The sequence below is a fragment of the Ananas comosus genome, linkage group 14 (assembly GCF_001540865.1).
Source record: "Ananas comosus cultivar F153 linkage group 14, ASM154086v1, whole genome shotgun sequence".
Classification (NCBI taxonomy): domain Eukaryota; kingdom Viridiplantae; phylum Streptophyta; class Magnoliopsida; order Poales; family Bromeliaceae; genus Ananas; species Ananas comosus.
In genome coordinates this window covers 11,332,032-11,353,278 of record NC_033634.1, presented here as the reverse complement: position 1 = coordinate 11,353,278, position 21,247 = coordinate 11,332,032, and the positions used below count along the sequence as shown (strand labels likewise).

At 39.3% G+C, this 21,247-nt stretch overlaps 2 protein-coding genes across 4 annotated transcripts; one reads left to right on the top strand and one right to left on the bottom strand.

Annotated features, from left to right (window-relative positions):
- Positions 1,538 to 8,006, bottom strand: LOC109720738. 2 transcript variants are annotated; one of them, XM_020248028.1, is made up of 13 exons: positions 7,654 to 8,004; positions 6,949 to 7,580; positions 6,648 to 6,808; positions 5,370 to 5,430; positions 5,136 to 5,201; positions 4,911 to 4,996; positions 3,693 to 3,756; positions 2,971 to 3,183; positions 2,768 to 2,833; positions 2,570 to 2,649; positions 2,358 to 2,481; positions 2,141 to 2,286; positions 1,538 to 1,876 (listed from the first exon to the last, which is right to left on the bottom strand). In XM_020248028.1, the coding sequence occupies exons 1-11, from the start codon at positions 7,853 to 7,855 to the stop codon at positions 2,367 to 2,369; spliced, it is 1,746 nt and encodes a 581-aa protein (XP_020103617.1). In that variant the 5' UTR covers positions 7,856 to 8,004; the 3' UTR covers positions 1,538 to 1,876; positions 2,141 to 2,286; positions 2,358 to 2,366. The 2 variants fall into 2 exon arrangements, with proteins under 2 accessions (XP_020103617.1, XP_020103618.1); XM_020248029.1 differs by lacking the exons at positions 1,538 to 1,876; positions 2,141 to 2,286 and having other exon boundaries at positions 2,768 to 2,817; positions 7,654 to 8,006.
- Positions 10,731 to 20,839, top strand: LOC109720470 (bifunctional aspartokinase/homoserine dehydrogenase 1, chloroplastic). 2 transcript variants are annotated; one of them, XM_020247614.1, is made up of 19 exons: positions 10,731 to 10,936; positions 11,426 to 11,491; positions 12,984 to 13,050; positions 13,474 to 13,848; positions 14,209 to 14,297; positions 14,606 to 14,909; positions 15,414 to 15,466; positions 15,566 to 15,780; positions 16,124 to 16,211; positions 16,293 to 16,406; positions 16,737 to 16,835; positions 16,946 to 17,140; positions 17,365 to 17,447; positions 18,152 to 18,377; positions 18,987 to 19,132; positions 19,315 to 19,450; positions 19,699 to 19,782; positions 19,867 to 19,959; positions 20,299 to 20,839. In XM_020247614.1, the coding sequence occupies exons 4-19, from the start codon at positions 13,524 to 13,526 to the stop codon at positions 20,542 to 20,544; spliced, it is 2,496 nt and encodes an 831-aa protein (XP_020103203.1). In that variant the 5' UTR covers positions 10,731 to 10,936; positions 11,426 to 11,491; positions 12,984 to 13,050; positions 13,474 to 13,523; the 3' UTR covers positions 20,545 to 20,839. The 2 variants fall into 2 exon arrangements, with proteins under 2 accessions (XP_020103203.1, XP_020103204.1); XM_020247615.1 differs by having other exon boundaries at positions 12,973 to 13,050.

The window sequence follows — 21,247 nt, the reverse complement described above, 5'->3', positions numbered from 1 at the left end:
GTGCAATGTGGTTTTATTTTTTTTTTTTTATTATTAATTTTACTATTTTTTTTTCTCGAATCAGTGATAAAGTTAAAACTAAAGGGTACTAAAGTGAATATTCAATAAATTTAGGTGGGTATCTGAAGTTTTTTGTATATAATTTAATAAAATATTAAAGAAGTAGCTGATGAAAAGAGAAAAATAAAACTACAGGACATTAAATTGATACACTTTAAACTACGGAATACTAAAATGGGAAAGTGTGAAATCATAGGAACGGTATTTGAAGTTTACTTTTTTTATTTTGGTTACCCTTTGAGAAAAGTGTTCATAGAAAAGGGTGGAAAAAATAATATAATTAATCACAAGATGGTAAAGTACAAGAGTTGAGCTCCCATGCTTTTAATAGCACAGGAGTTCAACATATTTGTGATCTTTTAGTCATCATCGGATCTGTCTCACGATTTGTGCAAAATCAGTGAAGAAGACTTAATGAGATATACTGTTAAAAGTATATGAGATCAACAAAAAGTACAAATTATAGGCTAGTGATATATATTTTCGGGTCCGGCTATTATACTATTATGAGTACGATCGCCCTCGTACTCATAAGTTGTTTTCGATGATAGAGCTTCCGAATCAACAATCCACACCGTTAAACGTTTTTTACAGCATTTAAAACTTCTAGAAATCAAATTTTATAATTTTTCGACATCATTTACCTTACGATCAAGAGGTCACAAATTTGACAATTTTTAACGGCCGGTATGGAATACTTGCTAGTTTAACGGTGTAAAAGGATCGGAATTTGTTGAATTTTTGGTAGAAAATTCTATTCACTACATAGATAAAGATCAATAACTCCGATCTTGAATTGAAGGATCCGATCATTCTTTTTTAGGACGTCGTCGATTTTAACCGTTCATTTCATGCCCACTTGATGGACTTTTTTATGATTTCAAAAATTTACGAAATTTATTTTCTAGAAGTTTCAAATACTCTAGATCATATTTAACGGAGTGGATCGTCGATTCGAAAGCTCCATCATTGAAAACAACTTATGAGTATAAAGACTCTAATACTCATAATAGTATAGTAGCCATAGCCTATATTTTCGCTGCTGTATGGTTCATAAAGCGTAACACTTTCATTGTACTTAGTTTTCAAATTATATAATTTTAATATTCTATTTAGCTAACTGCAGATTTTTACTTTTTTCCATGAATTAAAGAGTAACTTAAAACTTTGAAAGTTACAAGATGGCGAAGTAAAAAAGTAGTTGAACTTTTCCCTTTTCCTTAAAAAAATAATAATAATACACACTAAAAGTCTTATTTAGTTGTGGGTAAATTGATTTCCCAGGATTTGAGAAAACCAAAAAAAAAAAAAAAACAAAATGATAACCAATTTTAACTTATATCAAATTCTGATGCCACTAAACATATGCATTATTAGGAGTGTTTAGCCCCAACAAACAGAGCAACAGAAGCAATGCATTTATTACAATCACGAAACAAAGAAAACAAAACAATTTCCAAATAATTCGACACTCCGGTGGCGAAACTAATAAGTTTTCTTTTTTAAGGAAAAAAAAAAGGAAAAGATTTACATAATATTTTCCAGTCGAAGAGGAGATTCATTCCACAATATATTTTTGCATTGATGTTAATGCATGAAGAACACTGCTGGAAAAACAATAGCCAAGTACAACAAAAGTGATTCTCAACAAATAAACAGCAGTTCAAAAAAAATCAACTAAATATACTCGTCGAAAGTGCTTCATGTTCTCTCCCTCTCTCTTTTCTGGGACCTGCTCAGCTTAATTGAATCCACCAGTATAATTCCTTATTCGGCAACCCGAGGAAGTTCCACAGATGATTCTTAAACATAGATTCTGAAGAAAAAAAGAAAAAGGAAGAAAGGAAATAACATTAAAGCAGGTTGTAGTAATGGAATAGCTTGGGGGGGGAAAAACTGCTGCATATTCGCACGAGCAAAAATGTAGCTACAGAAGTGTTTGTTTATCCACGAGTTTTACCGAACTATATTGATAGGCAAACTTTGTGCTTTTTTCGCTGCATGAGAGAGCATTGCCTCCATGGAACAGATGCATAGTCGACTAGAAATTACGATGAGAATGTATGACGGATGAACTCACCAGAACGTAAATAACAGATGATCCATCTACAGTTCCACAATGTGTCCGGAATGCTGTCAAAAGATGGTAGAAAAGCAGAAACAATTTGCTTCCGAGCCCGAGAGGACCAGAGTCCTCAACAACAATATCTTGATTGAAAAAACAGCCTGAAAGTAATGGACAGTAAGTTGAAGGTGCATACGAACGTAGATTGTGGCCCTGTGGACTCGGTAGTTACCTTTCTAGTCTACTTATAGCCGATCTCCTTCATCAAATGGCGATAGCTCCGGCCACGGAACACTTGTTGCCATCCATATTGTACAGATTCTCGAAGGCTCATCTGCATCTTTTGCTGAACAAGCCTAGAGAACATCGCAAGATATAGTGAATTAATTTTTAACGTAAGAACATTTAATCTAAGTTAGTGATATTTTAAGTACAATCACTGACCATCTCGCAAGACACCTCTGAATACCACGAGTTATTGGGCGAATAAAGGACGGATCTCGCTGGGTGTAGAGTAAACCAACCTAGCAAGAAGATACGATATAAGATCGGCTGCATTTCTTAAAATGGAGTAACAGGCAAAAAAGCATCAGGTCTGGTCTCAGAGACATAACATGAGAAACTGATTGCAACTGTTCATACCTCCAACATGGCGACTGTCGCAGGATCCTCCAGCACTTCAAAGCTATCATCTGCTAGATAATTCACCTACACGGTTAATAGAAAATTTAAGAAAATTTCTATTAATATGATCATGAGATGATGTAGCAAATCAACTGAAACACAAGAGACCAAAATTGAGGCTAAGCTATTACTTATTCTACTGCAAAGGATAAAGCTATTACCCCGAACTCTGTATTTATATAAGATTGGACAAAGTCCATTAGTTGAATTTTTGCCCAATTCAAAGAAGCATCAGGGTCTTCAGAACGCGGGGGGCGTCTCCAAGGAGCACCAAAAAATAATCGGCCTTCCGGAATTATTCCCTTGCGCACGTCCGAAGCGAACTTCTGTATAATAGCTAATGCTGATTCCATTGCAGGGTTCACCACAGCCACCTAATAAAGAACGAAGAAATAAGAAAAATATATATATTCAAAGATTCCTTTCTTAATATGAAACCTAAATTGTGGGGAGCATGGAAAACACAATAAAGAGTGTAAGAGAATGGTTTCCTTAACAGGAACATTAGTAAATAGGTACCAAGGTACCATTATCATCTTTTGAAGCAGATATTTCCCATTTTCCCATGGAATCAAGTCTTGCTAGCTTTGTAAAATTACATAATGCCTTGATGCCATCAATTTCTTAGTAAAAAACACTAGCAAAGTTTGCACAACAGTGCACGAAATAGCAAGATTGACATAATAGGTTTTGCAGGTATTGGATAGTATAAATAAGAAAATACTCTCACGACAGGAATCAAATTTGAGTATTCACTATTCCGTAATAAAGAGAAATGCTACATTCCGAGCAGAGATGACATGATAATAAGATGACTCAACAGATGGCATAGCTCATATTTTGGAATGATGTAAATGCTCAATTGATGTGAGAATCTATTCACCTGTAAATATGCCAGGTAGGCATCAACAATATCCTCAAAGATATTACCGCCATACTGCAAGGCCCTAAGATGGAAAGGAGATAGTCAACATGATGCCAAGAATGACATGCACTACACAATACAATAAAACAAGCATTCAGATGAAGCAATTTTACCAGAAACATAATTTGTTGAGACAGCTCAGTCTATACTAGAATTACAAGTTTATGAAATTATGCTCAATCTACTATATCTGGAAATAAACATCAGCAAAATATCGAGCCATATTATGCTTTGGGGATAGGGCGGTAATATGGTTTATCACCCTCACTACTCTACGAGGCAGGTTTACTTGAAAAAGCAAAAGCAGGAATTACATCCACGCTAACTTACTTATGGTGAAGATAGCTGTTCTGTCGCATGTAAGTTTTTTATTTAAGAAAAAAAAGGTTAAATTACATCGAACTTCCTTATCCCAAGGCATTGTTTGGTTACAGGACAGTAATATAACCAAAACTAACTACCTTATTCAACCAAAAGCCACAAAAAGAGTGAAAAGGTAGTTGCTCTAGTAAGACTGAGTTTTAGGATAACATGAAACTGTTATTCCATCAACAATTGCAACTGTCCTATCCCTTTAGCTATTCCTAGTTATTCAATATTTAGAGAGATCCTTTATCGACATTCTTATCCCTGTAATTACTACATTTACTCCTACAGTGCAAAGCTAAACACAAATCTAAATAAGAAGTTAACTCACCAAACTTTGCAAGCTAAAAGCATCCCAGGGAAAGAGCAACTTCAAAACAGTTAGGTTCTTGACGAAAAATGGAGCCAATTTATTCGGAGTTTCGGATCGGTTAGGTTCCTCAACTATAATTTAGGAGCAAATATAATACTGTTTCTTTTCAACTAATAACAGCTAATGTGTTGCGATTCCTCGTGTGCGTCATGATTCTTAAGAAAAAGGCAGAAAAAAGTTGATAATCATCGAAACATGTTCAGTCCATTTCAACAGCTATTTGACTTGAAAAGTATAACCGAAACAAAAACTAAGGCATTCAGTTTAAAGTCATTCAGATAAAACCCAACCAAAATTTAAGAAAACAAAACAAACAAAGCAGTCATAAACGTTCCGAGAAGGAAGAATACTAGAAATTGATTACTCTCAAGAAAAAGACAGAAAAAATTTGAGCACGGTACTCAAAAAAAAAGAAAAAAATTGAGCAATCTACTTACTCCTGATAATTCATGCTTTGCTTAAGCTTATAGAGCTCAGAAAGTTGCCGTTGGTTTGGACCAAGAACCTCATCTATAACTTTCCACTACAACTTCAATAAAGATCAATGCAAAATTATTGCATGGAATATGCAACACAGAAATAGATAGGAATGTAAAGCATCAAGCAAAATGGTGGTAAACAATAAAATATAAAATAAAAGAAATGGTAGAAAGGATTACTACCTCATGATCACTGAAGAAATCAGAGACCATGTGCAGCTTAGCTTCCTGAGGAGTCCAGCCGAAGGTCTTTGCATTGTCACATAAAGCACAAAGATAATGATAATAAGTCCGAGTTGCACAAAAATAACATTTACTGAAGACCTTAAAATTAAGACCAGATAACACCTACCCATAGTCTACTAAAATAAGAACTTCAGAAAACAGATATAGTTGAAAAAAGCATAATAAACATACCTCTCGCGAGATAAATATATCCGGGAACCCAAAATCAACAAATGCTTGGTAAGAATAATAACTGCAAAATTTTGAAATAGCAAAAGTTAAGAAATCAATACTAAGAAAGGTTTAACATATATCGCATTGATAATTGTTCAGTGCACTAATAAAAAGGCTCATCCTTCATTGCGGCAAGTCCAAGAAGCTGGAATTTTTTTTTCCCTCAAAAGAAACAACGAAAATGAAATCAGATCATGGAATATAAATATAAATGATGCCAGCTCGACTCGCATGTGAAGGATCCTCATCACAGCGTGATTGAAAATTGAAATCCCAAGGTAGAACCAAAAGGTTCTAACAGTCTATATCCTTCAGAATAGACAAGATTCAAACTATAGGCTCATAATCTCATCATAACTGACACATTTCCAACTTCATATATTACTCACACTAGTCTTAGTTTTTGAACTGGTTCTAGTTTGGGGACAGCAAATTGAACATAATCGCTATCTATAACTAAAAAAAATGTATTAGCATAATCTAAACAACATTTATGACAGTTACGTCAGCAACAGTATGCAGAACCATTTAAAAAGTACAAAGTCATTAGAAAGGTGAAACAATCAGTCACTGCAGAAAGTAAACATGTAAATATGTGAAAAGATAAGGACAGAGGCACCAAAAGATAAAGGGGAAAAGGAGAAACTTTTGTTCCCCATTACGTTTCCAAATGTCAGGCTACGTTAGTTGCAAATCATACTGAAATCCTAGTTATAATGGTAGAGCATAATCATGGACAATACTAATAGTTCCAAAGAATAACAACTAAAAGCATTCAAACTGAGAGCAAGATCAATGAGTAATTCAAACGAGTTTGCGATGATCAATCTTCAAATGTGTTGTTTTCCACACCTTATCTAGAGCATAAATGAGTTCCATTCAACAATATAGAAAAGCTGGCGATTCAACAGAAAATATGTGATTTCAAGCACACATATCTTAATACATAATACTACTTGAGAACTATAAATGCATCAGCATCACAAGGTCTCAGCAATGTGTGTCACTGTAAAATGGATGGCAAATGTAAGGCATGCTGTTTCCCACAAAACATCAGAATTTGGATTCGACTGAAGCTTTTATGGCGATGAAAGTATCAAAGTAAGCATTCAAAAACAAATGGTAGTGAACTCGACTAATAATTCTTTCTACAAAAGGCAAAAGTCCAATATCAGACGCCAGATAAAAAAGGAAATATGTATGCAAAGCCGAAAAGAGAGGATGTGAGAGACCAACCCATCCGAAGATACGAGAATAACTGGCAAGCACCTCACATTTGCACCGAGTGCGATCACTCTCCATATCAAACTGTCATGGTACATTGTGGGGGGCACCATCACGTCATCCGTCGAGGACGCCTTCCGCAGGACATCAATGTTGTTCAAAATTAACTTTGGCTGCAAAAATAAGTTTTTCTCATCAACTTATACGACTCCAACTTTGTTTTGCATGGTGATAACCAACATGATATAGAAAATATGCAGAACCAACAATGCCAAACAAACGCCAAAAATAGGTTTTTTTTACTTCATGGTACCTGAAAGAAGCCGACCTCTGCGGCCTCGGACAGGATCTCGAGCAGGAGACAGGGCCAATCGGTGGCCGAATTCGCGAGAGACCTCGAGAATCCTCCTGTCCGATTCAGATGCCTCACCGCCTCGCTCCTCCACTCCTGCTGCATCTCAATCACCTCCTTCGCCAATCTCAGCGCTACCGCCGCCTCCTTCATGTACGCCACCTCCTCCCTGGTATACTTCCCCACACCGCCGCCGCCGCCGCCGCCGCCGCCGCCGCCGCCGCCGGCGACTATTCCTTCGATCTCCTCAGCGCCGATCCGGCCCGATAACGCGAGCACGGCCTTGGACCAGAGCGCGGACGCGGGGGCGGCGTCGTCATCGCGCCTGGAGAGGCGGGCGGGGCCGACGACGCGGCGGAGCGCGGTGCGGAGGCCGTGCCACTTGTTCAGCGCGGCGAAGACGTCGCGGGAGCCGACGGCGCCGAGGTGGACGGCGCGGTGGGCGAGGGACTCGAGCTCGAGCTCGAGGCGGGCGCGGAGGGCGGCGAGGTCGGCGGCGGCGGCGGCGGCCCAGGGGCGGGGGGCGGAGGGGTCGGCGGCGAAGTCCACGTATGCGGCGGCGTGGGGGCCCTTGTTCCACTCCGGAAGAAGCCCTAGGAAGCACAATCGTTAGAGAAGAGAGAGAGACTGTGCGTGCATTAGGAGATAGGTAAAGAGGGAGCTCACGGTGGAGGAGGAGGGAGGTTTTGCCGACGCCGCGGGGGCCATGGAGGAGGAGGGGTTGGGGGACGCGGTGGTGGAGGGCGTGGTTGTTGAGGACGCTCTCCATGAGCGGCCGCGGGATGATACGCCACGCGGAGGCAACAGCGGCGGCGCCTCCCTCCGCCGCCGCCCTCGCCGCCGCCGCCGCCGCCGCGGGGTGGGTCATCTCCCCGGAGGAGGGAGCGGGGCCGACGCGGATGGGTGGAACCCTAAACCTGGGAGCCAAAACCCTAGCGTTTGATCGAGTTGAGGATGGTGGGGAATAGCGAGTTTTAGTTTGTGGGGAGCAGTTACACAAAACCCTCCGTGTGGTTTCGGAGGAGAAGAGGAGGGAGCTTGCTGTTGACGTGCCACGTGGCGTACCAAGCGCCGCTCATTTCCATCCGTTGTCCAATATCCACCGTCCATGTTGGGGACGAATGATTCTACTCAAACTCCTTTTAATTTAATTTAAAAAATATAATAAAACTATGTGTAGAATTTAATCAAATTTAAATAGAATTTTATGACATATTTTTTTTTCTCGAAAAAGTGTGAAAAAATAAATTTTGAGAAGTATTGTTTTTCCACAAATTTTTTTTTTCAGATGAAAATTTGAAAAATAAAAACACTATTTTTATCATAATTTTTTGGCCAATTTGCATAAAAAATCCACTTATTTTGGACTTTTGTAAAACCGGGCCACCTTTTTCATTTTTGCAGATTCGGTCCGCTTTTTCAGCAAACTGACCAAAATACCCTTATTACTTTTTCTCTTTCCTCTTTCTCTCTTCTCTTCGTTTCTGTCGTTCTTTTTTTTTTTCTCGCCGAAAAAAAAGAGGCGGATCGGACCGTCGCCTCCCTCCTCACCCTCCTTCTTCACCGTTGCCTCCCTCCTCACCCTCCTTCTCCTACCGCTTCGCGACCACTCCTCCTCCTCTCCCCCACCGCCGGCCGCCGAGCCCACGCGCCCACTTCGTCTCCAGTCGCCGTGTCATGCGAGAACCACGGCCATGGCGGCGGCGGCGCCAATGCCCCGTCACGTCAGTCTCCGTCGCCGCGAGCCACTCGCGCCGCCGCCGGCGTCTCGCGCGTCGGCACCGGAGGAAGAGGTGCGGAGATTCATGCAGGCGGCTAGAGCGGAGCGACCAGGATTGGCGCCGCCGAACGCCGTCGCGCTCGCGCGCGCTTGCCTCATGCATGCGCGCAAGCCTGGCGCGACTCGTCCAGCTGCTGCGAGTTCGGCGCCGACGCTCGAGCCCGGATGTTCCCGGCCGCAGCCGACGGAGCCGCTGAGGCATCGGCGGCGGCCAGGGGAGCCTGATCGCGGCTGCTCCTGGGGCGCCGCAGCCGTGTGCGATCCGGGTCGGCCGCGGGCCGGGCACGGCAGCGGCTGTGGGCGGCGACACGGGCCGCGCTGCGACTGCTTCTTCTTCTTCTTTATAGTGTAAAGGTCAGCTCATTACGCACCAATTATATGGTATAATTCAATGTGTAATTGTACATATGCACCATTAGTGTAAAATGGTGTAACCATTGCACCATATTTCATCGGTGTAAATGGTTAATGTGAACCATTGCCACCATTGTGGCAATGGTGTCAGTCCATTCACCATTACACCATCGAAATAATGGGCATGTACACCATTACACTAAATGTGCACTATTACATCCATTAATGGTGAGAGACAACGGTGACGGCGACGAGACCGACGTGACGGCGACGAAGATGACGGTGGGGACGTGACGAGGCTCAGCAAGGGGGAGTGACGAGGCGATTGAGGTGTACGAGCGGTCGGTCAAGGGGCCGGGACGTGGCTCGGCGACGGCGCGGGAGACATTGGGGTGTGCTCGGCAGCGCGGGGGAGAGAGAAGGGCTTGGGGACGAAGCTTCGCGTGATAGAGGAGACATCGGGACTCCCTCGCCATTGAGCTTGACGAGGAGAGCCTTGCTCGCCCTCTGCAACTTCGGTGAGCAAGACGCGGGCGGCGGGTTCGGCTTGTGAGGCGGAGGAGAGGACGTCGGAGTCTCGGGCGGGCTTTAGAGGAAAGGAGGCAGCGAACACGGTGGGGGTGCTCGACGGCGGCGGCAGGGAGCAGGAGGATGGGGTTTGGGCTTGAGATGCAGAGGATGCGGGCTCGGCGGCGGGCTCGAAAAAAGAACAAAAAAAAAAAATAACGGAAGAAACGAAGAGGAGAGAGAAAGAGGAAAGAGAAAAAGTAATAAGGGTATTTTAGTCGGTTTACTGAAAAAACGGACCGAATCTGCAAAAACGAAAAAAGTGACCCGATTTTGCAAAAGCCCAAAATAAGTGGATTTTTTATGCAAAAAGGCCTAATTTTTTTTTTTAAAAAACAAAACTTTCTTTTATTAAAATCAAACACACGAAAATAATTTTTCAGTTAAAAAATTAATTTTCTGAATATTTTCTGGGGAGTGGATGGTGTAATTTAGAGATCTCAATGGGTCGGATTCGGGGCGGATTTTTAAAAATCGAAACCCAATTCCAAACCCGAGATCCGAATCCGACGAATTTTAAAAATCCATATCCAAATTCGAATCCTACCAAAAATTCGAAATCTGAATCCGAATCCGAACCCGAAAATTTGAACTCGAAACAATTTTTTTTTTTCAATATTTCAAAATATATTATATTAAATCTAAATTTTTAAAATACAAATTTCAATATAACATCAAATATATATATATATATATATATATATATATATATATATATTAATACAAAATAAATTCGGGTTCAAGTCGGGTTCGGGTTCGGGTCGGGTACAGTCAAAATTCATATCCAAATCTATATTCGTCGGGTTTTTATTCTTAATATTCATATCCGAATCCATATATGTTTAGCATTGGAGATATCCGTTTCATTCGGGTTCGGGTTCGGATAAAATTTCGGATATCCATACCCATTGACGTGTAATTTATCCCGAACCGGACCATTCAACTGAACTGGACCGGACCGGACCGGATCCGGTTCAGGAGGTGAACCCACATTGCTGCGCTAAAACGAAGGGTTTAGTGTTTAGCAGTAGTAGCTCTCTCTCTCTCTCTCTCTCTCTCTCTGTCTCTCTTTATCAACACACCACCCACTCTCTCTCTCTCTCTCTCTCTCCACCTCGTCTCCTTCCCCGGATTCGAGATGCGGAGCCTCGTCGTTCACCCTAACCCATTCCCCACCACCTCCTCCTCCTGCGGCCCGCGCCGCCGCTCCAAGGACCCTACTCCCATGGCGCCTCTCCCCTCCCTCAGGTTCAATTCATCTCTCCTCGTTAATCCATCTCTAGATTTGAACTCGAGCATCTGATACTATGTAGATTTGTAGTGGTTTCGATCTGAAGTTTGCATTTTGGTTATTTGGTTTCGGTTTTTTGACATTTGGAGTTAAACTGATAATCCTGCGTAGATTCGTACAGGTTTCAATCTAAAGTTGCCATTTTGACATCATCTTCGTGTGCTACGCATGGATATGCTATGCGGGCTTTGCTTTTTCAAGTTCTCTCAAGTTCATTTGCAGTTTAATTTTTTTTGGATTTGAACTTAAAACTTTAAGCTAGAAAGATTAGTACAGGTTTCGATCTAACGTTACCATTTTGGTCGCAGAATCTTGTACTAAGCATGGAAATGCGTATTCGGTTTTGTTTTGTTTTTTTTTGGTTCCTTTAAGTTCATTTTGTAAGATTAATTTTTGATGTGAAGTTGCTGTCATTTGTGTTTTATGATTTGTTTTTAATGGTGCAGCCGAGCGATTTCACCGTGGCAGCAAAGCAGGGGGAGTAAATTGTCACTATTTGGGAGTGCTCTGAGGTGGGTGTGGTTCCCATTTACTCCAATTTTTGGTTGTTTAAGAACTGTAGATTGAGTTGCATGACGCATTACGCAGTAAGGAATGCATTAAATTTCCAAATATGTTTGCTTCATTGGATGGTTAAATTGTGCTAATAATTTTTATGTTTATTTGAGACTGTTCAGATAATCAACGTGTTTATTCTTTTGAATAATGCTTGAGTTGCTTGTTTGGAGCATTCTTTAGGATAATTAACATTCTTTTCTTGATGAGACATAGGAAATTTTAGCGTGCGTAAGCTCAGTATTAGTCTCAAGGCCTAGACAATAAGTGTCGGAGTTGCCAATGGAAAGGAGTTTACCTTCAACTATTAAAATTTCGATTTAGATTGATGACGCCGTCGACAAGATGATGACTGATTGAGAAGTTTCCTATTACTTTATTTCATAATCAGATCTAACTTGCGGCAGTATTGTGTGGCAAAAACAAATCATCAACAGAAAAAATAAGCTATGCTTCTGCCTTTCCTTTTAGGCACAGTTTGGTTTGGTATTGAGTTTACTGTGATAACCTTTTCTTTTCAATCCGTGGATTGTCTCTCTGTTCTGAGATGAACCAAGAACATATTCAATTTTATGGTCGGTTTGACATTGCAGGTGTAACAAAGAATCATTGTAGGGATAATTGAAATAATGAGGGATAAATGTAATAGTTATGGGGATAAGTGAGGACAAAGTGAGGGATAACATAATCCTGAAAGGAACTGGAATAGTTTTTTTTTGTGAGATCCTATAATATCCTGGTTTGACACGAAAAACTATCCCTGTCGACATCTAAAATTGCTTAGTGATGCATTTGTTTATTGATTTAGGATCAAGCGATGGACATATGACATTTTTATATCGTATAGTGAGAAAGGCTCGGATGATCATGATGATCATGATTGTTCTCTGAAATTAATGCGATTTAGCTATTAACTTGTCTTGATTGATTCCAGTTGGGAACTGGATTGAACATGTAAAGCCAGTGATCTTTGCTCATCATGCTTAATATATGCGAAAACATTTGCAAATAAGATTTTGATTGCATTGGCACCTTCATATAAAACCAAGTAAAGACATCCTTCTGTTATTATGAAAGCATTTACCTGGTGCTCCTTTGATTAGGGGATAGGATGTCTAAAAACAATTTAATCCTCAATGGAGGTGCTGTAAATATATTATAGCATGATAATATGTGCTGTTCTTGCATTCGGGCGTCATGCTATGTTGTTTATCACTTTATCTACTACTACTACAATACTACAATACTACCGAAAAAAAAAAAAAAAAAAAAAAAAAAAAAAAAAACAGGTTAGCTATTTTTAGAGAAGTCTCTGTTTCTGTTTTCTAATTATATTAACTAACTTCTGAATAAGGAGCAAATGATTTATGCTTTTTTTTTTTTTTTGGCTACTATCATGTATAAGGACTTCTCTTCATTAATATCTTACCTTTTGTAGCTGTTGTTCAGGATAGGTGGTGTTTCAGGAACTATGAGGAAGGATGGTCTTACAATCACATTTTTGCTTCAGTTGCAGGTAGTTTCCTTTCGATGTCTCATGGGCCTTCTTATTTAAGAACCATTACGAAAACTCTTAAACTCTTTGCTAAATATTGAAGATTGCTTTTTTTTCTTGGAGTTCTTCTAGGTTGTCTTTTCTTCCAGTGTTGGGTTGGGGGTGGGGTTTTTTGTTTTTTTTTTTGTGGGGGGGGGGGGGGTGTGAAGGGGGGCTGGGGTAGTGTTTTGTGTTGTTGGGGGGGTGGGGGGTGTTGGTGTTGAGTGGTTTTGGTTTTAATTTAGTTTACAAAGTTTCCTAAGAGGGGGGCATTTAGGCCTTATTCGAGAAACTAAGTTTTTAAAGGACATTCATGCAATTTTAAATTTGTACAGGTATATTAGTTAATAGCAAACTTGTAGTATTACTCATATTGACTTGCTTGTCCTGTGTTGTTCGTGACAGATGTGTCAGTTGATCAAATTGTAGAGGCTGCTCAACTCCCCAAAGGCAACATGTGGTCAGTTCACAAGTTTGGTGGGACCTGCATGGGCACCTCGGAAAGAATTCAAAGTGTTGCGGATATAATTCTTAAGGATTCTTCTGAAAGGAAGCTGATCATTGTTTCTGCAATGTCCAAAGTTACAGACATGATGTATAATCTCGTGTACAAGGCTCAGGCAAGGGATGATTCTTATATGTTGGCACTTGATGAGGTCTTTGAGAAGCATATGGCGACTGCGAAAGATCTACTTGATGGAGAAGACCTTGCTAGATTCTTGTCTCAGTTGCATACCGACATCAGCAACCTCAAAGCAATGCTTCGTGCTATATACATAGGTTTCTTGCTATCTGACACTCTTTTTATTTAATGGAGTTGGTTTTGGTAGTGTACTTTTCTTAGCAATGATTTGGATAGTGTTCATGGTTTTCAAAATATATTATAATTTCAACTTAAACAAATAATGTCTTGATTTGTCCTCTTTTTGTTTGTCTCAAAATCTAGAAATATAAGACTGCAGCAGCATTAGGATGCTCTTATTTCCTTTTCTCTTTCCTTGTTCTCGAAAGAGAACTAGCTTTGAAAATCATCATGCTTGCCAATAGCTTTTTTTTTTTTGAAAAAAATCTTTTTTAGTTGTTTCTTTTAAAAGATTGTGTTAATTTTTTTGATTCCTAAAAGCTTTGATGGTTTTGCAGCTGGTCATGCGACAGAATCTTTTTCTGACTTCGTTGTTGGTCATGGAGAGTTGTGGTCTGCTCAAATGTTGTCATATGCCATAAAGAAGGTACACATGAAAATTTTATGAATTTCCCAGATCTTATAATTAAAGACATATTTACGTACTTACCCTTCCAAAACTTAATTTTTCACATATGTACATTGTAGGTATGTGAAATGCCTTTTCTAACACCAAACAACCCTCCAGCCCATGAATTGGATGATTCCCCAAAATAAAAATAACAAAAAGGAATTTCACTTTCAAGGGATATAAGTGAATATTTACTTTTGCTGTGTGTATGTAAATGAACGTTTCTGCAAAGATGAATATGTGCAAAAGCCCCTAACCAATACTTTTTTTTTTCTTCTATGCAGTCTGGAAGGCCTTGCAGCTGGATGGATACAAGAGAAGTCCTAATCGTAAATCCGACTAGTTCCAATCAGGTAGATCCTGACTATACAGAATCTGAGAAGAGACTTGAGAAGTGGTTTGCGCGAGAACCTGCTGATACAATCATTGCAACTGGGTTTATTGCTAGTACACCCAACAATGTCCCGACAACATTGAAAAGAGATGGAAGCGACTTCTCAGCAGCCATTTTGGGTGCCCTTGTTCGGGCCGGACAAGTCACCATATGGACTGATGTTGATGGAGTATTCAGTGCGGACCCCAGAAAAGGTCTTATAGTTTTATCCCTAGAAAAGTTTTTCACACTCAAAATTTCTCTTTACTCTCAAAAGAAAATTTGATAAATGAATTGAATCTGTTTTCATATGGTCATTTTCTTTGCATAAGTATATTTAGATGTTAATAGGTACATTTACCAGAGATTTATGGTTAAAGCGGCTAATTGTAGAGTTATATACATCTTAGTTTGTTCTTTAACTTCATAATATATAATTTTGTTTACCTAGTGAAAATGGTTGACAGGTTGAGATACCGCCTAGCGTACCCTAGGTTATCCACCCATTTAATTTCCAGAGGAGAGAAGTAAATTCACCCTAACTCTACCAACCTAGCACCTACTGTTAATTGCACTGCCACCCATTTTATCATACACTTCGGGGTACCCGTAGCAACCATACACAATTGTATATAGGGCGGAATTGATTTTTTTGATGCTTTGATGCTCTACCATTAGGCAAATAAATTGGGTGCATCTACTAAAAACTCTTTTTGCAGTTAGCGAGGCTGTGATACTAAGGACATTATCTTATCAGGAGGCCTGGGAAATGGTAAGCTCATCCAAGCATGTTTTATTCCCTCTTTTTCTCTTTTTCTTATTTATTATTGTATTAAACTAATGCACTGACTTGAAAGTTAACTTGTTACAGTCATACTTTGGGGCAAACGTTTTGCATCCGCGTACAATAATACCGGTGATGAAATATAACATCCCGATTGTTATCAGGAATGTCTTCAATCTATCTGCTCCCGGAACAATGATTTGCCAGCAACCTAACAATGAAAATGGGGAGAAGAGGGGGTTAGAGTCTGTTGTCAAAGCATTTGCTACCATCGACAGCTTGGCTCTTGTTAATGTTGAGGGGTGAGTTGCCTTTTTTATTTTAGGACCTGTTTGACTGTGTGGTTTGAGTAGAGTTATTCAAAAAAGCACTAGTAGCTTTTTCATTAAAATGGGTTTAATGGCTTCTCGCTACGGAGTATTCAAATTTAGGTTTCTGCTTTTATGGCTCAGAAGCTCACTTTAGCTTTCTGTCATAGTAGAAGCTTGACATTTTTTGTTAGCAAAGTACATAGTTTCTAGAAGCTTCTTCTGTCTTTATTAGAGATTTGTTGCATAAACCAGGCCAAATATGCTTTTATCTTGTTATTTTGTGACTTGAACATACACTGCATCATTAAATAGTTTCTTATATACTCCACTGCAGAACGGGAATGGCCGGTGTACCTGGTACAGCAAGTGCTATTTTTAGTACTGTGAAAGATGTCGGAGCTAATGTTATCATGATTTCTCAGGTAATAATTTGAATTAACTTACAAATTATTTTACTAGCTTTCTGATTTTGTCGCATGAACTAAAATATAAGAACTGAGCAGGCTAGCAGTGAGCACTCCATATGCTTTGCTGTGCCAGAGAAAGAAGTCGGAGCAGTATCTGATGCTTTACATGCTAGATTCCGTCAAGCTTTGGAGGCTGGGAGGCTTTCCCAGGTACTAATTTAAACCTCTTTTTTTTTTTTCTAATACTGCAATAAAATGATGATATAGTATGTAGGATCAGGGTGAAAGAGTAGTCTATTTTAAAGAGCGGAGAGTTGATTTGTGGGTTTGGGAGATGGAGAGTAATAAGGTAGAATCTAGTGAGAAAAGGTACCTTTAATCCAAAGCCAAATCAGAGGGTCTCAAATGTTAAAATTGGTGGTTGTGTATTCTTCACGTCCTTCAAGATCCAATCTCACAATTCTTTGCTTTTTGCACCTTTTCATTTTATGATTTTGTGCATGCTTCTTTAATTAATTCATTAAACTCTGTTTCTTTCAGGTGGAGGTCATTCATAATTGTAGCATTTTGGCAGCAGTTGGCCAAAGGATGGCAAGTACTCCTGGAGTTAGTGCCACTCTATTTGATGCTCTAGCAAAGGTCTTATATTTTTTTAAATTAGTTTGAGTTAATTAAGTTAGAATATTTATTTACTCTGGAGATCATATAAGCAAGTCAAAAATTTACCGATTCCTTTTCTTTCATTTCAGGCTAATATAAATGTAAGGGCAATCTCTCAAGGTTGCAGTGAGTACAATATCACCGTCGTTTTGAAGCAAGAAGATTGCGTACGGGCTCTGAAGGCCGCTCACTCAAGGTTTTACCTCTCAAAGACCACACTAGCGATGGGTATTATTGGACCCGGGTTGATTGGCAGTGCACTGCTTAACCAGCTTAGGGATCAGGTAGATCGACTCAAATTTCTATTCCTTTTTTTATTGCGTTCTCCTTCGAAAAAATATGTTAGAACTCAGAAGCACTTGTTGTATGCTTCTTATGGGTGCTTGAAAGTGTTCTTTTACATTATTCCTCTTTTGTGTTTGTCCGAGAAAGAAATATTAATGACTTTGATTTATTAATGAATTTTACTCTATTCATTTTGTGGAACTCAATCTGAATTCATATGCAGGCAGCGGCTCTCAAGGAAGAATTTAACATCGATTTGCGTGTCATGGGGATAACTGGCTCGAGAACAATGGTTTTGAATGATACGTAAGCTACTCCATTTCTTGGAACTTCATGTTTCATATGCAATATGCAGGCATTATATATTCTATTGTAACTTGTACGCTGCTTGTAGAATCAAACATAGCTATTGGCTACTTAATTTATCTAGTATTTAGAATTCATGTATCTTATGGTTTTGACAATTTCAATAAGAAAAGATTACTGGCATTATGGACCAAGAAGATCTAGTATTCCACTGTTATTTTAGTTCTATTCTTTTACAAAATCGATTTCAACTTTTCTGCTGCATAAACTGGAAACTCTCCTTAAATCCCTACAAATTAATAAAAGAATCTCTATATCATGAGAGATATACTGCTGCTAGTTCCTTTTGGACTTCTCTTGATTACGACTATCCTGTTCTCTGGCTCTTTAATTCTCATCAGTTATTTTGAACTTTTGTAGTAAGAAATTCTTACTTTTGTGTCGCTCTGTTGATTTTTCTGCAGTAGATAAATTATCATTTTTAAGTTACCTAACCTAATGGTTGTTTACTAAAATATCTCATTAACTATTTTGATTTCTATTCTTCTGGTCGATGGGTGACTTTATTTATGGGATCTACAAAAATAAAATAATAATAATAATAATAAAAAAGAAAGAGACACAAGGAGAAAAACTAAGCATTTTCGTAGTTCATTATTTTGACCCTCTTAATTTTTAATTTCTTATTAGCTGCTTTTTTGTAGAGGAATTGACTTAACCAAATGGAAAGAGGTTCTGAAAGAAGAAGGTGAACAAGCTGATCTGGATAGATTCGCTCAACATTTGCACGGCAATCACTTTTTCCCAAATAGAGTGATTGTAGATTGCACTGCGGATACCAGCGTTGCAAACCGTTACTACGATTGGTTGCGTAAGGGTATACATGTCGTGACACCAAATAAGAAAGCTAACTCGGGGCCACTTGATCTGGTATTTTTCTTTCTTGACTATTTTTCTGTTCAACACAACCAATTGGATTATTGGAAAATATTTTCTTAACCATTTCCTTACTGTGTAAAATGTCCTTTTCATATTGCTCCTCTTTTATCATCACCAAATTTTAAAATGAAATATTAGGATAAGGCGTTTGCAGTATGAAATATTTGCCGGATTATTACTTTTGCATCTCCCTTTGAAAGTTTTGTTCAGTTAATTGGCCAGAAAATGAGTACGATTTGGTTGCTTGGCTAACGTTTGTCGCTGATAATTATATATCTCCAAAAAAGTTGTAAAAGACAGTCGCACGTCATAATGCGACATGAAATGTTAGAGAAGGTATTAGAAAAAAAAAAAATCCAAAATGTTTGTTAGATTCAAATTTTGCCCATCTTATATTTCCTTTGTTGCTGTCATTTTCAAAAGTCAACTTCTCAATATGCGATCTAACACTTGAGTCCGAAAGAAAACTTAACTGTTAATATTCCCTAGCTGAGTTTAAATAAGAAAGCTTGCTTTGATGACTTTTTCCGTATTTATTGTCTTGTAAGCTGTTAAATGTATATAGCTTGTCATCTTATTTCCTTTCTAATCAATTAACAGTATCTAAAATTGAGGACTCTGCAACGTCAATCATACACCCACTACTTCTACGAAGCGACTGTTGGTGCGGGACTTCCGATCATCAGTACTCTACGTGGTCTTCTAGAAACCGGTGATAAGATATTGCGTATTGAGGGCATTTTCAGGTATATATGTTGGACTGATAACAAGTTAACATTTCCCATGAACAAATAATCCAAAAAAAATCTGAAACACAAGGCATTTTCTGTCCCCTTTTTTCCGATAAAGTGACTATATAATAAGTTTCCTGCTATATTTAGGTTGCTTCTTTAACTTATGCTATATTTGGTTAATCTATCTATTGCAGTGGCACTTTGAGTTATATTTTCAACAACTTTGAAGGAACACGGTCTTTTAGTGATGTTGTAGCTGAGGCAAAAGCGGCGGGGTACACTGAACCTGACCCGAGAGATGATCTATCCGGAACAGATGTTGCCAGAAAGGTAAGGTCATTGGTTCTTTCTGATAAATTAATACTGCTGGGAGTCTGGCGGGACTCGAACTCAGGATCTTCTACTATGATACCATATTAAATAACGTGAAACTATCGTTGTTCTCAAAAAACTTAAGCTGTTAGAGAATGGTGTTTCTAATATTAAGTAGGAGATTTTATTTAATTTAATGGCTTTTTTTGCAATTCTTTTCTAATTTCTTCTTTTATTCATTACATTTTGTCATTCTTTCGGTGCAGGTTATCATCCTTGCAAGAGAGTCAGGGTTGAAGCTCGAGCTTTCCGATATCCCAGTCCGAAGTCTCGTACCAGAACCATTAAAAGTAAGGATGTTTTGGACTCAAAAAAAAAAAAAAAACAAAGGATTCTCAAATGGATTAAAACACTAAGATCTGGTGAATTTGTAGGCATGTTCGTCTGCCGAGGAATTCATGCAGAAGCTTCCGTCCTTCGACGAGGAGTTGGCGAGAGAAAGAAAGGATGCTGAGGCTTCTGGAGATGTGAGCAAATCAATTCTAGATTACTTCTCTTTCCTTTTCTTCCCAATAGAAAAATCTTCTATTTACGCATATACCCTTGTAGAATTTGCATTTCCATTTATACATTCGAATAATCGCTTCTGAGACATTTGTGAAAGCCTTCAACTAATCCAACATCAATTATCATGAACTTCGACTCCCCTTTAAGATAACGACTATATCGTAAAAGAACGAAATTTTTAAGGGCATATATGTTATCGCCAACTTTCAACAAGAGGTACATATGTCAAAGACCTTCCAAATATGTCTCGTAACAGCCCGATATCGACTTCATCGAACTCTTTATGTAAATATTTGAAGGTATTGAGATACGTCGGAGTTGTGGATGTGGTGAATGAGAAAGGGCAAGTAGAATTACGAAGATACAAAAAGGACCACCCATTTGCGCAGCTATCGGGCTCCGACAACATAATAGCATTCACGACCGCCCGATACAAGGACCAGCCACTCATCGTGCGCGGCCCAGGCGCCGGCGCAGAAGTCACAGCTGGTGGGGTCTTCAGCGACATACTGCGCTTGGCTTCTTACCTCGGCGCCCCGTCGTAGACCATCAAGTGAGTGCATTCGTCGTGAATTTTTTTTAGGAGATTACTTGTGTTGCGCCTTAAAAGTCGTACTTTTATTTGGCATGTAAATTAGTGACTTCCTATTTCCATGGATTTACGGTTTTCGGAATTTGGAGAATGAGATGTTGATTTGGATGTAGCAAGTTTTTAGAGTAGCAGCTACTAAGCATGATCAGTGCTTTTATTGTGTACTTTTGACCTTCTTATTTCCACTATATATATCTAGACTCAGACAAAAACCGAATAAATTGTTCTGCCATTGAAAATTTGAATAATATGCGCGATTGCGCATTTGTGCCTTTTCTTTTTTTGCTCGAGTTTCGATGCTTTGAGCTTCAGTGCAAGGATTGGCATGCGGCGGCGTCTGGCATGGCCGGATATCGCTCGTGCTGATAAGCCTGTGCCGACTGTGCCAACTGTGCCATCGTGTAAAATGAGTTGGATGTCAAGACATGCTGTTCTGTCTGTGTCGTGTCGTGTCGTACTGCTGGCACACGGGCATGCTCGTGCTAGGGACTGCTTGGTTTGTTGGAATATGAAAAAAAGGATTGTGTAAATTGGAAAATGAAAACTTTTTTTCGAATTTTTTTTTTCTTCGTAGTTTTCTGAGGAACCAAACAGCAATTTTTGCTTACAATGGAGGTGGTGATTGTTCTTCTAAATCACTGTAGCATGAATGTGGC

Bases quoted from the DNA above. Each gene is read 5' to 3' on its own strand.
- LOC109720738 (XM_020248028.1), bottom strand. From the start codon at position 7,855: ATGACCCACCCCGCGGCGGCGGCGGCGGCGGCGAGGGCGGCGGCGGAG. The intron at 5,431-6,647 runs GTTGGTCTCTCA...AAAATTTTGCAG, and splicing joins ATTCTCGTATCTTCGGATGG to TTATTATTCTTACCAAGCAT. The intron at 5,202-5,369 runs GTATGTTTATTA...GACAATGCAAAG, and splicing joins ATATATTTATCTCGCGAGAG to ACCTTCGGCTGGACTCCTCA.
- LOC109720470 (XM_020247614.1), top strand. From the start codon at position 13,524: ATGTGGTCAGTTCACAAGTTTGGTGGGACCTGCATGGGCACCTCGGAA. The intron at 15,781-16,123 runs GTGAGTTGCCTT...ACTCCACTGCAG, and splicing joins GCTCTTGTTAATGTTGAGGG to AACGGGAATGGCCGGTGTAC. The intron at 18,378-18,986 runs GTATTTTTCTTT...ATCAATTAACAG, and splicing joins ACTCGGGGCCACTTGATCTG to TATCTAAAATTGAGGACTCT.